Source organism: Triturus cristatus, chromosome 10 (assembly GCF_964204655.1).
Source record: "Triturus cristatus chromosome 10, aTriCri1.1, whole genome shotgun sequence".
NCBI lineage: Eukaryota > Metazoa > Chordata > Amphibia > Caudata > Salamandridae > Triturus > Triturus cristatus.
Genome location: NC_140593.1, coordinates 572386483 through 572405325, shown reverse-complemented (window position 1 = coordinate 572405325; position 18843 = coordinate 572386483). Strand labels below are relative to the sequence as shown.

Below are 18843 nucleotides of genomic sequence, written 5' to 3'. Positions count from 1 at the left end.
AGAAATAAGTCCAATAAACAGCTCCAATTCAGAAAAAAGCAAGTCCAGCAGTTTGTGAGCCGGTGGCAAAAGGGGTGGGGGGGGGAATAAAATCGAAATTAACCAAACAGCCCAGGCAAAAAAACAAAGGGGGCCCCCCAAGAAACATAAGAAAGCACTCGACTGGCACAGCTGGGGCGAGGGAGGAGGGGCAGTTGATTTAAACAAAGAAGCTCCATGTCCCAATGTGGTGCACGAGGAGATTGGTTTAGAACTGGTCAGGAACAGCGCACTTTGGGCCAAAATTGAGCATCTCCTTATCCTTGCCTTAAAATCCTTATTATCTAAATTAGACCGGATTGAGTCTCACTTGATGGAGATGGGAAATTGGAGAAAGGGTCCCGAGTTGCACCAGGAGAGTTTGACAAGTGGGAAAAGTGTGGATATTACAGGGAGGACCGTTAGTGATCATGTGGAGGCAGAGATAAGGCCTTCTGATGGGAAGAATGGACTAGGAGCACAGAGGGTCAAACAAGTGCCCGGTACTGGAAAAAACCAGGACCAAGGACATGCGATTAATGAGGGTGAGACAGAGAGGCGGGGACCTACTCCGGATCAGGCTACTAGGGGGATCACGAGTAAGGAATATAACAGGGACTCGGAGGGCGAAGGCTGTGTGCAGGGATCGAAGGGGTTGATACACCTAGATCTCCCTACTGCATGCAGCCCATACACATTGGTTCTCGTGGGCGTGCCGGCACCCAAAGGGAACACCTGGGAAACGACAGAAACATTAATAAACCAGACGGCACACTGGCTAAGTCAGAATGTGAGGTTTAATGGTATAGACCTTAGGCATATTTTAATGGCGAGGCGAGTAGCATGGGTAGGGAAGTCTAAAAAAGTATACCCAGGGGACTGTGTTGTAGTAACCCTCAGGCACCCTAACCTGGTGGACAAAGCACTTCGCTGCTTCAGAGATCGAGCGTGGGAGGAACGATTAGCGATAGGCTTGTTGCCCCTGGAATTCTTTTATAGAAAGCCGGCAAGATTAGCATTGGAGGCTAGCAATTATGGAGAGGGATCATTAGAATGCGCATATGGAGCAGGGAGAGTGAGAGATATCCCCTTACGCAACAGGTTCGACCCACTGCTTAGAGGGAGAGTTTTAAGTGAGGTGGATTGACGGTGGGCGAAAAATGGAAGGGAACAGCAGCTAGACCAAACAAAAGAATCAGGTAGGGTCCCACGGGGTGTTGACGCTGGGTATGGGGATAACATGGACCTGTTAATGGAAAATGTAGGGATGGCAGGGAGGATTGCCACTACGGTAGCATTGGAAGAGGGCATCACACCAGAAAGAGTAGCACAGGACCCCATACATTTGTCACAGTTGGAAGTACATAAGGTTAAAAATTCCAACATAATAAAAATAACATCTTGGAATATTGCAGGGCTTGCGTCCAAAATAGAGGACCCTGATTGGCTGCAATATATTCAGGGTTTCCAGATTATATGTTTACAGGAAACCCGGATAATAGATTGTAGTAATATTCAGGTTACAAGCGCTTCGCTGTCCTGGCCCGAAAGTCCTGCTCAGGGAGAGCCATGGGGGGATTGTGTATTTTTGTGGACCTACAATTGGGAGGCACTTGGACCGATCTAAAATGGTCCTCTGCTTGTATGCAGGCCCTTAGGTTCTCTAATTATGGGGACTGTATTCTCTTGGTTAATTTTTATAACCCAACGTCACAAAAAAAGACAGGGTCTGGTGTGGAAGAGTTAGATGCTAGGCTCACTGCAGGGATTTGGGTCTACAAGGGGGCGGTGGCCCCGTTGGTAGCCGTTGTGGGTGATTTTAACTGTCATCTTTGCCCTGACTTGAGACCGGCTCAAGGAAATTGGTCTTCGTGCCCGGTTAGGATAGGACCACACTTTGAGCACTCAATTGAGGGCAATGAGCTGGGAAGGGTGTTAAGCAAACACGCCCTTGAGCACACTGTGGATTTGATAACCAAAGAGAGGGAGAGAGAGATTAATCCCACTTTTAAGGGGAGGGGGTGCTCCACTTTCATTGATTTTATAGTAGTCTCTACATTTTTAAAAGACCGGGTAAGTGGGGCTGATATTGACCTAAGTGCTTTTAGTGACCACAACCCTCTAACATTGGTGGTGGAGGGTGTGGTCACTAAAAAATCTAAAAAGAAGGGAAGAGGTGGCAGTTTAGAGAAAATAACAGACCAGGGGAGAAGGTTAAAATGGGCCAAAGTGGATGGATGTACCTTTTATAAAAAACCCATAAGAGAAGGCAAGAGAGAACTAGAAAGGTGCCTGGACCCCGTGGTTGAGGGTCCAGAAGTAGTTAAATGCTTTGAGGCAGTTGCCAATCTAGTGGACAAGTTGTTGTGCTCCACCCACCATGGTCCAGTTATGGATAATCCAAGATGGTTCGACAAATCCTGCACTTTAGCCCTTAAAAATGTAAAAAGATGTTTAAAAATCTCACCAAGGGATAAGTTGAAAGTAAAAGAGTCAAGGCTGATTTATAATCAGGCAGTTAAATGCAGGAAAAGAGCCATTCAAACACAGGCCTGGGAAGACCTAAGGGAGGCTGCCTTAAGGAGGGACACATCCGCTTTCTAGAAAATAATTAATAATCCATGCTTTCAGGATGCTAGTGTTCCCGCACTCGGCACCAATATCTTGCCGGAAGATTGGGTAGCTCATTTCAAAGGCCTTTATAATTATGTAGCGGATAGCACAATCCCCTCTGAGGTGGAGGCAGGGGAGGTACCTGCAATTATGTTTACGTTGGAGGAGATCATTGGAGGAATACAGGGTCTATCCCCTAATAAAGCGCCAGGACCGGATGGCATTCCCCCGGATCTTTTTCTAAATAATATTGCGTTGTGGGCGCCCATACTGACAAGAGTGATTAATGCTGCAGTAATGTTTGGCTGTCCCAGTTCGTGGTCCACAGAGATAATTGTCCCTATTTTCAAAAAAGGGAATAGGGACAATCCTCAATGTTATCGCCCGATCTCTCTGATCGACGTCACAGCGAAAGTTATGAGATGTGTGATTTTAGCACGATTGATGGATTGGTCGGAGGAGAATCGGGTCATTTCTGATGTTCAATATGGTTTTAGACCGGGGAAATCTACATCCGACCAGTGTATAAATCTATATTTACTAGTGGCTAAATATACTCTAGCAAGTGAGGGGTCGGTCTATTTAGGCTTTATGGACCTAACGGCCGCATTTGACCATGTAAACAGGGAAAAATTATGGGCCCTTTTAAGTAGGTTGGGGTGGATGGGGGACTTATAAATATACTTAGGGACCTACATTGTAATACATCTGCTAGAGTCCGATATAACCGCGAGGGGAACCTATCAGCATCGTTCTCATGCACCAGTGGGGTTAGACAAGGGTGCATTTTGGCCCCCTTTCTGTTCTCCCTATATATTAATGGATTGGAGCAAGCATTACTTGATCTAAAGGTGGATTCCCCCAGGGTAGGATCTAGGCCAATCCTGGTTCTGCTCTACGCAGACGACGCGGTACTTCTAGCACGCACACCCAGGGGCTTGCAGCGTCTAATAGACGGTTTTGTTAATTTCATGGACACGCTGGATTTGTCGGGCAATCTTTCTAAATCCTTTGTTATGGAGGTTGGACGCAAACCCATTAAGAAATTCACTTATAAAATGGGTGACAATAGTATAGGGAAAGTACAACATTTCTCATATCTAGGCATTTTATTTGATGGCCGTTTAAATTTTAAAATTTTACTGGAGGAACGATGCATAAAGTTAGTCTCGGCCACAGGGTCCATTATGAATTATGGACGCAGGCTGGGACGGTGGTCCCCGGAGCAGATAGCAAGATTGTACACCTCAATTTGCTGTGCTAAGGTGTTATATGCAGCTGAACTTTGGGGCTGTAGAGAAGTCCATCAGCTTCAGACAGAGGAGAATAAATACCTGAGATCCCTACTTAACATTCCCCAAAGTTCCTCGTCTTATGTCACCCATGAGGAATTAGGATTGGTTTATATAGAGGATGTGGTTCATTTGAAGCCGATTATGGCCTGGATTAGGATATGGGCGAACCCAGAGGCTGAACTAAACAGGCAAATAATCATGGACAGCATCAGTAGGGATAAAGGGTTGTCCACTCCTTGGTTGAGACATGTAAAGTCCTCTCTTGAGTCTATTGGATGTAAAAACCTCTTTAGTACCCCCATGGTAATTACCCGTTTGGACAGGAAATTGGTGATGAAAAGAAATTTTAACTATGTCCAATTGCAGAGAGAAACAAAAGAAGGGGGAAAGAACTCTGTGATAGCTTACAATATGTTGAAAACGGTGGTGGGGATGGAACCTTATGTGTAATGCTCAGGATAGGTTTTTAATCACCCGTTTTAGGCTCAATCTTTTACATCACTTGTTATCTGTACCTCACGGTTTTACTGTTTCGGTTGAGCAGAAGGGTCCCTGTGGCTGCGATCTACGATCTCCTCAGGATACCCTTCATTTTGTACTGTTATGCCCATTTTATTCAGTGCCGAGACGTCGATTTTTAGTTGGTATTTTAAAACAGGCTAAATTCAAGCAGGCCAGTGTCGCCTTGTGACACCTACAAATGGTATATGACTCTTGGACTCTGTTTTGTGTGGTGAATTTCCTGAAGATGGCCTTAAGAATAAGGAAAACAAGAGGGGTTTGCTGAAGCAAAAATTAGTACTGTATTTGATGTATAGCAGCATGGATTTTAATGAAATCTTTTATTTTTATTGCTATGTGCTTTTATGGTGTTTTCTAGATGCCGAATAAAGATTTTTGATTGATTGAAGTCCAATAAACAGCTCCAATTAATAGCACGGAATTAAAATACTGAGAGTGATGGACAAAATTAAGGCTTAGTGTGTAGGGCGCATCTAAAGAAATCCAGAAGCCATTTAAGGCTAATAAATGCATAATAAGTATTTCTGAAAAGAAAATGACAGATTTTGATCCAAGAATTGCTAGTAAAGATGCACAGAAGAGAGTGCTGGACAAATTATGCAAGCATTGGTTCACAGAAGCGTCTGGGAGCCGGACTGTTCTCTGCCCATCGTACAGGACCCATTGGACTGTTCTCACCAGGGGCGATTGCTATTAATGGGACCCTCTGTGAGTATGCTGTCCTTACCAGACCTAGCACTGTCGGTGTGTGTAGCAATGCATCAAAAAGTACTGCACTATTGGTAAATCATTTACCACAGCAATCAAGACCCACCAATATGGGAAATCACTTTTGTCATTATGGTATAACTTTAATTGGTATAGCAGTCCAAGCAGTGTGGTAGTTTGGTTCCTTTACTAGCTCCCCCCTGTAATTGTAAACTCTAGTACTATCATTTTGTGAACCTGCAACACCCTGAGGGTCACAGAACACCTAAGCCTGGTTTCAGAATCACCAGTCAACCTTGGGAGGATGTAATGCTGAATGTCTCTGCTGACACGTGTGCCTCTGGGGTTTCTGCTCCGTGTGTCGGTTCAAAAGAGCATGAAGATTGTAAGGCTTGAAGGAATGGGAGCTTCACTCAGGCACACATCCAATAGTCGCCCACTGAACAAAAAGAGACTTATCTAATTCCACATAAATACTGATGGGTGGTCTCCAGCTGGTAGACAATTATAATCACACCTGATAATCAGATTCAAAATCTAGTCCTAGAAAAAGCACATACACAAAACTGTGCACGATGCAAGAGTAAGGGGCCTAGGGATAATAAATCAGAAGAGCTAGCAGCAGTAATGGTACTAGTACTAAATTAGTATTTTACAAGCTATAAGAGCAGTAATACTACTGAAAATCAGTGGCACTGGCATGACAAGTAAATATAGCAGAAGCAGGAGATAGGTGTATTATTAATAGCAGTAATATAACAGTCTTATGTGTAATGTTAATACTAGTGGATGTGTTAGTATTGGTATACTAGCAGTGATACTACTAACAAACCATAACCAGAAACACATTGACATTATGGCACCATTAAAAAAACTGATGTGTGTTTAACTACATATATTAAATCAAAAGGAGGGAGAAGGAAGGGATTGTGATCCATTCAGCTTCCTTGCATTAATACTAAATATCAAAAGGGAATGGATCACTTGACCTGAGTAACCAGGGTTTGCAACATTCATGTATTTTCAATAAAAAACCCTCATTCACGTGCTCAAGTCGACTGATTAAAAATACTATCTAGGTATACGAGTTTTTAGTACCACATTTAGAATTCACCTCACCAGAGCACGTTAATTTCCTTTTTTATTGATCACTACTGCAATAACCAGTGGTTCACCACCGGATGGGGGTAGCATACGACAAAAAAAGAAACCCAATGATGATGCTATCACGTTTTTAAACAAACAGGGCGGAGAATCAAGATATACCGCCTTACGACTTGAGCATGTGAATGAGGGTTTTTTATTGAAAATACATGAATGTTGCAAACCCTGGTTACTCAGGTCAAGTGATCCAATCCCTTTTGATATTAAGTATGTTTTACTACATAGCCTTGTAGTCAGCTGCTGAGGGCTATATCGGTTATTAAAGACCCTGGACCTGCGTTATAGGCCCAAGCTGCAGGCAACGACCTACAATGAGCGAAAGGACCTGTAACAAACTGGATAGTTCCAGGCAGAAGGGCTATAAGCAGGGCCACAGGAATTATGCGACTGGAAGGATTATTATCGGCAGGGTTGAGTAAATTATGCGGCAATAAACGGCAAATTATGCTGCATAAAGCAGCACATTTTATGATAGTATTATGCCATTATTTTGTCATTGTTAGATTTCGTCTGCACAGCACTTGCGCTCTGCTAGTGAAATCTCTTGTAATCAATATACATATTAAGAGGGGCTTACAGCACGCCCTCACTTTTCATTTGTTCATGTGCTTGACACTTTAACTCACTTATTTGCCCATGTCTTCTTCCATTAAATTTTAGCTCTACATATATTGCAAATATTTTTTTTTCATAAAGACACATATGTCATCACTTTGTTTCCTTGAGTTTTTGTTGGTAGTAGCATGATATTTCCTGTTCTTCATGTGTTTTTCTTACCCCTGGAGGTTGGCCCAAGTACTCCTTTTCGTCAGCTTTTTTCAACTTACTTTTTTCTTTGTGAGCAAGTTTGGCGGCTTCAGGTGATTTGTGTTGCTTGCTTTGAACTTTTGCTAATCCATTTATGGCACTTAGGTGTCAGGAATATAGATTGCACAGACATATTTTATTTTTACACTTGATGCAGGAAACGAACTGTACAATGTAAATGAAAACCAACAGAGATGTGGTTTCACTTTACACTACGTGCTCATCTTCTTGACAATTTACCCAAGAGAAATGGCATCTTCATTGCGAGGAGATGAGTTGGCGTAACGGGCATAGCTGCTGACGTTAGAACTGAGCGACAGGTTCGAGTCCTGTGATGTGATTCAAGGCAAATCACTTAATTTCCCCTTCATTAAGCAAAATATACATGAGTCCTTGTGTAATAAAATTTTTGCTCATGTAAAGCTCTCTAATGCTTTCACTTCGAGTTCATGCTATATAAAACTGCAAACACGAAAATATTAATCCTTGTCTGTTTTATTAATTTGATATCTGTGCCAATTCAGGCAGCAACAGCAAGGCACTCCTCTGCAAAAAACGTATGTGGCTTTTATGAAAAATACGTTTTGCACTTATCCCGATTTTTTGTGAAGATAGCTGGGCTTTCTTTTCCGTGGCACCACCGTTCATTCGATTAGGGGGTATTCTAGAGGAATCCAGAACAAGGGAAATCAGTAATGAGAAGGGAGAAAATATTACTGAAAACAAGTCTATAATATGGTTTGTCAGGCCTCAGAATGAGAAGTTTGACAAGAGAGGCCATTTAAAATTGCTGAACACAAAGTTATTCAATTGTGCTAGTTATTGGCCCTCAGCTAATAAACTCACACCTTTTCAGAGGGCGCTTAAGGAAGTATAGGGAATACTTACAATTTTGTTGCCAAAATATTTATCGCCTCCTTCTCTCGTCCCTTACTGAAAAATCACTATTCTATTGTGATTGATGGGACGTAGAATCTTGACTGGCAGACACTGACTGCAGTCTGCGCAATCTGACTCAGTGCCCCCACTCTCACTATTCCAATAAATGTGCACATTCCTTTTATTTGTTGCTCCTATGGCACCAGAATGCAGCAGTAGGCTGTTTCACAGTGCTTGCCAACCAGAGGCGGCTTTGGAGATAGGAAGCAATGAGGATAAAAACAATGCCAGAACAGTGATGCCCTTCGTGGTCTGTTATGGCGGTGTGTTTCTTTTCGTTTTTCGTTTTGTTAACTTTTTTGTTCCCTCTCTTCTTCTTGTCTTTTTTGTTTTATTTCTATCAATGTTTTTTTCAGACATTTTGCACAGCAGGGTGCTGTGCGAAATGTTTCAAAGTACACAATCCCTGCCGCGCCATAGAGCTTCGTCTTTTATTAACCCGTTCCGTGCTCATGACGGAACCACTCCGTCATGAGCCACGGGTGCCGTGTGCTCATGACGGAGTGGTTCCGTCATGCTGCGGCCGTTGGCGGCCGCTCCGCCCATGCGGCGCTAATTCCCCGCCTGTGCGGGCGATTAGCGCCGTGGGCGGAGTCATGACGGAACCACTCCGTCATGAGCACACCTCAACCGTGACTCATGACGGAGTGGTTCCGTCATGAGCACGGCGCCACCGTAGTGCCCCCAAACCCCCCCCAGCGCTGCGACGGAATTCCTGCCGCAGCCAAGGGGTTAACTTTAAGCCATGTTGCACAGCAGTCGGCGTTGCTCTGCAACATCTGGAGAAAAACACAGCGTCAATAGGTCTCGCATAGGGGAAACCTTTTGGCTTTGCTAATGCTTGCTACACTTGTTAACACTATCTGGGCATTGGTTGCACCTCATTTGCTCCAGTTTAATACTGAAATATAGCAATAAGCAACCAGAAAGGTGACCTGTCAAGCTTTGGAAAGGGCCTTCCACTGCGCTGCAACATGTGTTTCTGTGCTTTTAATAACTTTTGAAGCGTTTGAGCTAGTAACAAAATGTTTTTTGTTAAAATCTGAAGGTTATGCACCAGATGGTGGATTATCTGGCAAATGCGGCAAATCTATAGTTATATGAAAAACGCTGTGGCTGCACAATTACATAATTCCATTGGCCCTTGCATTAAGACTATTAGAGCATTCCACCCACTGGCAATAGAATCTTCTAAAATATGCAGGGAGAAACAGAAAGACAAACATTGGGATGTTGGGGAAGAAGGTCTGCATAAGCCATCATTGGTCCCGAGCCACTTCTTTGTCTGCAACAGAGCTCGATGTTCTCACTCAGTGCTCTGAATAGCCATGCACTATTTGGGGGCTTTTTCCTTTTAGATTTCTATATTTGTCATGAGCCACACTACTGCACACACTGTAGTTAGTTTAATCCTCTCTATCTAAATGCTTACCCCACCCATTTGCTCACCTCTGATGCACTCTCACTGAGAGTACAATGCAAATTTTCAACTCACTGGTTAGCAAAGCAATGAGAAGGATGAGGTTGTATTAATGCACCCACATGTGGCACTGCAACAGCTGCACTGGGAGAGGAAGGGAGTAAATTATCTTCAGCATTAATTACATCATCCCAAAAGCTTATAAACATGTGGCCAAACGAGTAAAACAAGTCCAGATAATGATGTGATGCAGAACAGCCAGAATAGAAGAGCGTCAAAGGCACTTCAATGTGAGCTACATGACTTCAGAATACACTTAGGACCCAGACATCTTTTTTGTCCATAAATGGGACATAACTAGTGGTTATGTTTACTGTTAGTTTTCTGCATTTATATAACCAGTACTTAACATTTCTGACCCGGTATCCTAACTTTTTATAACATCCACTAACCTTGAGCAGCACATCTGGGTCAGTAGAGGAACCGACTCACAGTTCTGGTCCAGTACACTCCCTCCATTTCAGAGACAGAAACCACTGTTGAACATTTAGTGCCTCCATCCTAGCACTCAAGATGAAGGCACTATTCACACGACTTGTGCAATGCCAACATGTATTCAACGGGCTGGAAACCATACTCTGAACTTTATCTGCACACCCCCTGCAGCAGCAGGGCATCTACATAACTACATACAATTTCACAGCTCTCCAGTATGGCTTGGAGACATCATCTAGCAAACACACAACCACTCAGTACATCACATACTAGTGGCACACGCACACACATGAAAGGTAACATTACTGATTTCTCACCATGGGCAGGGCACTTGCTCCCTCCAAGGCAGTACCTACCCATAAGTATTCTACACTACACCACAAAATAAATGGTGAAGCAATAACAAGGACATTGTAAGCAGGTTTGAAGTCAACCCCTGCCAGATCCAACTGTGGTCATCTAAATATTGGACAATGCATTGAGTTCTAATCCTGAATGCATACTGCATCAACTATGGCTATCCAGGCAAGGTGGCCAGGGCAAGCAGTTTGAGGCCATTGAGTACGACTAAAGAAGAATGGAGCGGAGAGTGGCTCACCTACTTCTCCTTGGCTCCCTGTGTTGACGTGGGCAAGAATCCAAGACTTAACTCAAGGGTGGCAAGTAGGGTGAGTCTAACCGGTGCATAACACAATTATCATACTTTTAATAAAGTATGAAAGTCCAGCCAAGGATGTGTTACACAACATTTTTAATAATAGCTCATTATATTCCAAATATATTTACAGTACAAACAGCAACTAGAAAATGGGAAACATCAAACACAAAAACAATACATTTATATAACATGGTAATCCTACAAAGTAACCGGTAATCCCACAAAGAGATGTAAACTCATGTAAAGAAAAAACAGTCGTTTTTAAAGGCTTGCAGTAATCAAGCTGTACAGCAATGGAACCAGGCCACTTGGTAAATCTTCTACACAATGTTTGGAATTAATGAATGTTCATGAAGTTCAGAACGCCTAGAACAGTAAGACAAACCCAAAAAAATGCAGTATAGAAATGGCAATATGATGACACAAAGAGCTAATGTTCACAAAGGGCTATAGACTGCTGTTTCGATGCAGGATAGCAATGTTCGCAACAAACATGGTTGCTTTTTTATACCATTTGATATTGATTAAAGTTTGTGACAATAAGGATTCGTAAATATCTGGACAGCACAGAGCATTGGACCTTATTTAAAGTTTAGCATTCAGGATAATCCGTCAAAATGATGTATATGCTATAGGCTATACTGCACTAGTAGTAAGGCGAACAGGATGTCCGCCCAATTTGTGAAGGAGTATCTACCCCATCACCTAAAGTCTAAAAAAGGCCCAAAGTAAACAATGGTGTCTGCAGTGCTGATGGGCATGTAAAAGAAGGGCAGTGGCAGGTAGTTTGTGTGTGCGGCACACAGTGCTTTAAAGTTGATGAGGGTCTCTGAATCAGGCAATCTGGGTTACCAAGGTGGTGCTGGACAACTGGATCTCAGAAGGTTAGAGAACAACAATAAAAGGAGAAAATAGTAAAAGGTGGTGCAGAGAGGGGTGCACTCACCTGGCAGAGTCACCATCCGAATCACCTACACCTTACATCTGCCCATCTCCATCTCACCTGAGGAGACAATGGTGCTGAGAGGATGCTTGTGAACACGGCATTCATCGCGATTGATGTTTCTGTAGCCAACGTTCAGTCTTGTGGTGGGAGGTAAACAGGCTTTAGGGTTTCTCCAAACTCTATTTCAGCTATCTCTGTTTATATGCAGAGGCCCAAGAGGCTAAGATAATTGCTCTGGGATGCTGCTCTGCAGGGTAACTATATGGATTTCCTGAAGACAGACCCCAAAAAATAAGTAAGGAGGAAGGAGTAGCGGGGATATGGTCATACTCTAGCTTCATCTTTCAAGCGATGCAGTTATAAAAAGGTAAACATTTGGCAACTAGTAAAGCAGATTTTTGTTTTAACCTTGGCTAAGAGTTATGCCAGGGATGGCTGTGCTTAATATTTGCTAACATTACCATCTTAAAAAAGTAAAATAAACACAAAGTAGCTTGATCTCCCCCAAGCCGCGGCACTGCTATTTACAAGTGGAGGATGATAATCAAATACCCTGAATGGGCTAAGTGCAGAAAAATTATAATTAGCTGCCACCAAGCAGTACTCGAGCAGAGAGGGCCATGGTGTGGCAACCACCTTCACACTACAAAGTGAGGAGACCAGTATAGGATCTGTTCAATCTGGGACCACTCCAAATATGTGGTCGAGAGGATCACTGGTCTGCAATCTGGGGCACAATTCAGGTACAGAGGCCCTTCAATATACAGATGGAACATTTGGGATAAAGAAAAAAGGTGGCGATAGGGCAGCTGCATTGTGTACTTTGACTGCCATCCTTACAATGGCTGTGGGTAGGTCCTACCCCATGATTAGTAAAGCAGTCTCCCCCAGAGCTTTAAAATTGGCCACTTAGGTTGGTAGCCTTACAGTAACTCTCAGTGAATTGTCCATTTACTGCCAACACAGAAATCGGCAAGTCACAGTACTGACACGAATGGGCTCAAGGAATTTGCCTTCTAATGGCTCTGACCAAATTTATTGTTAGACCTTCCATCCGTTGGGCTGCAGAGTGTCAGTTCCATCCTCCCGGGTTAGGTCCGTAGGCTGTTGAGGTCCTCTTCAAAGCGAGCTCCTTTGTTGTCGTACAGCTTATACTTTCTCAGTAAAACTGTGTGTTTGTCAGACAACATAAACATCAAAACTGTGCAAGACTGATTCTGAGCACACCATCAGGATATGTTGGCAATAGTCCTGCTAGCTCACAGTGCACAATCTATATCCCTAAAAAGTTAGGTGACATGTGTAATATGCAACCTCAGAACATGACTACCCTGACTCCTAGAGGAAATAGTGGTAACAGATCTAGAACGTTTCTGTTCGGTTACTCATTCATACCCAAAGAGATAGACAAGAAATACACAGCATGGCATTTCAATATTTATTGAAGCATTGTGATTCTTGAGTAAAATACATATGCTGCATTAATCAATAGAAGGAAACAGAATAACGTGATCAGCATTTCATGAGAATGGTGAAGAAGATAACTAATTCAATCGTACTGTAACAGAGAATATATGCTTGCATACAAATACTGTTATATTTTGCGCTCCTGCCTAATACTACCTAACCTAGTGTACCTAGGGTGAGTGAATTTGCCACAATCCCTGTAGGGTGATCTAACTCCCCCGTTACCTGTGGGTAAGTGTCATCAGGGAGCCCATCTTGGGGTAGAGCTGGGCTTCATCCCTCGTATGAGGTAAACAAGAATAAGCTGGGCTGGAATTCCAGCATGGGTAGATCTCACAGTGCCAGCAAAATGCTCCTAAACGAGGGAGTGATGATGTTTATATAATTAACATCCCATTGTTGCCATGCCGAAGTCCCTATCAGGCTGACATTGTTGATTGTTCTATGATAGCTCAGTCACCAAGCGGACAATAAAAAACAACTACATTTTACGCAGTGAACTTAGCCCTTGTACTGAACATTGAAGGTATTTGATACTATGCCTACGAAGTGAAAAATGCAAAAAAGGCATTTCAGAGAATATTATCCTGCACAGGCACAAAAGCAAATGTGTGTCAAATGTCAACTTGTTTAAGAAAGAATCAAACTTAAAAATGTGAGCATGTAAAATGGTGGTGTTCCTATCCGGGCCTAAATGAGACCACATGACGGTCTGCTCCCTGATGTGCAAGTATGGCTTAGCAGGGCCAAGGAGTCCAATAGGGCCCTGCGTGGAGAGCAAATCTACCAGATTTTCGCTCTCAACACTCTGAGAATTATCTGCTCTTCTGGAATCTTTCAGACTTAATATAATCAAATACACCATTTACCCCCTGCAGAAACACACCAATCAAGTCACTGCAATTGTTGTCGATCACATGATTGCGCTTTCTGTTGTTTATGCTGGAGCCAGCTTCACCCACATCTGCGTATTACCCTCTTTCCTTACTGACCAGACATGCTTTCAAGTGGTTCCACTTTGGCCACCCAATCTACATCAGAAATCTGCAAATGCTTTAATATTTCACAGAACTCTGCAGATTACTACACTTTCTTCAGTCTTCCTCAAAACTCTGCAGATCACTGCACCCTGTTTCAATCTTTCACAGAGCTCTGTAGATCACTACATTCATTTCAATCTTTCTCAGAACTCTTTTGGTCATTACACCTGCTTCAATCTTTCACAGAACTTTGCAGATCACTACACTAATTTCAATATTTCTCATAATTCTACAGATCACTACATATAATTCAATCTTTCACAGAACTCTGCAGATCACTATACATGTCTAAATCGTTAACAGACCTCTGCACACCACAACACTTTCTTCAGTCTTCCTCAGAACTCTGCAGATCACTGCACCCTGCTTCATTCTTTCACAGAATTCTGTAGAGCACTACACTTACTTCAATCTGTCTCAGAATTCTACAGATCACTACACTTAATTCAATTTTGCACAGAACTCTGCAGATCACTTCACCCTGCTTCAATCTCTCACAGTGCTCTTTAGATCACTACACTCATTTCAATCTTTCTGAGAACTCTTTTGATCACTACTCCTGCTTCAATCTTTCACAGAACTCTACAGGTCAACACTCTTGTTTCAATCTTTCTCAGAATTCTACAGATCACTACACTTAATTCACTCTTTTATAGAACTCTGCAGATTATTACAACCACACTAATTTTTCTCAGCACTCCACACATACCCAGCAGCCTAGACAGTCTAACATAGCAGGTCTTCTGCTTGTTGTAATGTTCAACATTTTTCTTTGATGAACTGAGGCATTAACACTGCAGAAATATCATCACCTTGAATCAGTAGAATAGGATAAGGGTGTGGTAATTACATAACAAACATTGACGTCATTACAATTGCACTCTGATGCAATTGTAATGACTTAAATGTATGTTAGTTGAATTACAACACCTTTATCCAATCAAGTTAATTATTGTTTCTGGTTCAGTTGAGTAATCAAGGACAGTAGCAACCTGTCTTGCTTTTGACTCAGGGTCCTTGAAAAATACCACTGTGATGTTTATTTACTAATAGAGAAATCGTTGTACTTCTAAGTCAATTAAATCATGTAACTGACATAGCAGAAAAGATGATAACTAAAACTTGAAGCACTTACTGATTCCTTTTTAATGCTAGCGAAGAAGGGAAGATGATCATTGAAGACGGAGAGAAGTAACTGCACCACAACCAGCGCAAAATACACACATAAGACAGCAAAGCGTAGTGAGTCAGTTGAAACATCCTATAAAACAAAAATGTAAATTAGCAACTTGTACAAGTCTAAGCAAAGGATAGGGAATATACCTATTTGCAAATCGCGTCTATATCCTTTTGGACTTGGACATGAACGACCCAGATGCAAACAGCTATTTGTTTTTACTTGTAAAAAGTACAGCCTATGGATCCTAAAAAGTGATTATTTTTATTATTTACAAACATTTCTACTTGTACCATGTTTTACTTTAGCCGGAAATGGAAAAAGGGTCATGGAAAAAAAAGAGTATGGAATAAATGGAAACAAATGCATTGAAAATGTATGCAATTCAGAAAATGCAACCTTTTTCCTCAGCCAAATTCAGAAATGGGAACTTCAGGCCAGATGTACTAAAAACAGGTCCCAAAATCCTGGTTGCAAATCACGACCACTATTGTTGTGGCTAGTGTGGATTTTTGTGTACCGACCTATGTACTAATAGATCGGTTCATAAAAAAAAAAAAAGAATCGTAGTGGGTCGCACTTTGACCTACCTCATTTATTTAATGAAGTAGGTCGCAGAACGCGACACACTACAATTCCCTGCTATCCCAGAGATGGGGGCCTGCACAGGTTAGCAGACCCCGAAGTCTGTGATTGCTTTTTAATAAATGAAACTTTTTTTGTTTAAATGCAGCTTATTTTCCTTGAAGGGTTTGTGAATGCTAAACCCCTTTTGTACACCTGGCCCTTACTTTCTCAAGATTAAATGTCATGAAGAAAGTGTGTTTATCTGAATACTCAAAATACACAACAACAGTGGAGGACATGTTTGTCTATCCGGAAAGAAAGTTCCTATTAAATGCCCAATGTCCATTGCTAACTTATACAAGAGGGAATGATTTTCAAGCACAACAGATCAGAGCAAACCTTTTCCCCCGATTTTGTGAATTAGAAAATCTTTCCCCTTTATTTATTTTTTGGTTGTAAACATTTGCACTGCCTTTCTTTAGCATTTTGCCAGTGGTGGCTGCCACAACCAAAAAGTGATGAGACGGGAGGAGGGGAATCGGAGGGGGAGGCGCGGGGGGGGGGGGGGGGGGAGTTTAATAATAATAACATTTAAAAAGAAATACTTACTTGAAGCTGCTGGATGCCTCCCGCATCGCAACTCCGTGTTCTTCTTAATGGTTGCATCACAGTTTCCCTGTGTAATCCCCGCGCTGCTCTCATTCTATGAGAGCAGCGCTGGTATTGGCCTGAGAGGACTGCTTTGACTCTCTTCGCTCAGGACAGGGAGTCTGTGCTGCTTCTCCAAACCGGTTGTTCAATACGGACCGGTTGGAGAAACCTAAGTGTGCATGTGTGTTTGGCCGGGCCGAAACAGCCGGCCAAACACACATGCGCACTTACAAGTGCACGAACCAGTCCTCCGCCCCCCCTCCCATGGCTCGCCCCTTCCTAAACACGCTGGAGCAGCCAGCAGGTAAAAAGTAAAACGATGATAGAATATCGTTTTATTTTTCACCTGCTGGCCATGAGCCGGTAGGGCGACGCTCCTCCACTATTGCGGAGAAGCCGCCCCTGCACTTTGCATATTCAAATTAGTCGACATTGCATCATCAAGACTTTCTTATACTGTTTTTTTCTGACAACTCTCAATTTGCACATATGTAAGCTATGCACCACTGTGTAAACTTACATGCAAAAGCAGGAGTTATGCATCTCACTGTTCAATAATCATCATCTGAAAATCAATAGAATGAATGAATCCATACACAGTGCAATATCAGCAACAAAATATTATGGTGCCAGGTGAATTGTCTATATTACAGATTTCATATAATTTCGATAGAAAACAATGTTTTCCATCACTGCAATAATTAATTGTTCATAACATAATGATGTAAACGCCACACTTCTGTATAATAGACATGAAAAGCTCAAGTGTGGTATTTCATCCAATTGCTGCATGCAGATCCTAACTCACCAACTGAAAAGCATCAATCTCCACTTTGAAGTGGCGACATTGAAGTGCTACCACATGCCATAGAGGAAGGAAGCCCATCATAGGTAATGGAAGACTGGAGCCATACCACATTTTCAGGATGAGCACTAAGTACCATTTAGATTAATTGTATGTAAAGTTATCATTTTTAAGATACTTAACACCTGGCATAGTTCTGTGCCTAAACTGACATGTGGGTCTCCTGGACTACAGGCGTACAAATTGCATGGTTATCCTGAACAGCCATATAGAATTTTTTTTTGATAAACAAGTTTTTATTGTTTTACATGACACAACAGAAAAACAGTGAGCCCGTTGGACCACCATCGCACCAAAGCGCCGCCTAAGCTCGCACTACCTCTCCGCCCCCCCCAAAGTCCCCTCCCCGCCCCCCCCCCAGACCACATGCTCACAATACATTGCCTAACCATTTTCCCCAGACCCTCCGGTACTTTTTGTGGCAGCCCCTCGCCTCGTATAGGGTTCGTTCCTATGCCGCACACCAGTCCACTCCGTTGCTCCATTTGGCCAAACTAGGCGGCTGCGGTTGCTTCCAGGCCGCCGCAATATCTCGCTTCGCCACCATTAACGCTGTCATGAGAAACAATTTCTCGGCACGAGTGCCATCCAGGCCGTCAGTGATGCCCAGTAAGGTGTGCTTAGGGTCATGTGGCACTTCCCACCCCAAGACCTCCGTGAGATCGGCTTCTATGCCCCTCCAGTACCCCCCCAGTTCCGGGCAAGACCACACCATGTGGATGAAGTCAGCCGGATCGAAGCCACAGCGTGGACAAGCTGCGTCAGTGGAGAGGCCCGCACGGTGCAGGCGAGCCGGCGTGAGGTAGGCCGTGTGGAGATCTGAATAAGCCGCAGTTTGGCGGAGGCCATCACCTGCCTGGGGGCCATAAGGGCATCCCGCCAATCAACCTCGTCCAGAGGACCCACCCACTCCTCCCACCGCTCCTTCTGCCCATCCCGGGGTGCAGGGGTATTATTAACAAGAGAGCGATATATTCTGGATATGCCCCCCCTCCCCAGGTTACCCAGCATGACCTGAGCCTCCGGGGGGCTGTGGTCCGGCAGCCTAATGTCCAGTGGGGTGTGTGTGCGTATAGCGTGTCGCAACTGGAGGTACCTATAGAATTGGGATGAATGGAGGGAGAAGCGCGCCTGCATTTCCGAGTACGAGCACATGCGTCCCCCCCGCCAGACATCTCCCAGCTGGGAGATGCCGAGCAAATCCCATGATCTAAAACCCTCCAATCCCACAACGTCCCGCAACCATGTCCCGTGCCAGAGGGGGGTGGCGCGCGTCAGCCTCCCAGTCCACCGAGTGTAGCGGAGCGCCGCTCGCCAGGCCAGGAAGATCGCCTTGGTGATGTCTGGGCAGGAGGCGGGGATGGGGGCGCCGTACAGGCGGTCCTGAACGCAGGAGAAACCCAGGTCCTCCAGTTCCACTCTGTAGGCCGGGTCAGACCATCCCCCCCCCCAAACCAATCGTGAATGACCAGGAGGCGGGTGGCCAGGTAG

General features: G+C 43.5%; 1 protein-coding gene across 1 annotated transcript in view; it reads right to left on the bottom strand.

Moving 5' to 3' along the window:
• The window catches only part of LOC146789753 (multidrug resistance-associated protein 1-like), a 621679-nt gene that overhangs the window by 395337 nt on the left and 207499 nt on the right, over positions 1 to 18843 (bottom strand). The window contains exon 5 of the mRNA XM_085632086.1: positions 15228 to 15353. Within this exon, the coding sequence (XP_085488212.1) occupies positions 15228 to 15353 (126 nt within the window). The remainder of the gene's footprint in view (positions 1 to 15227; positions 15354 to 18843) is intronic.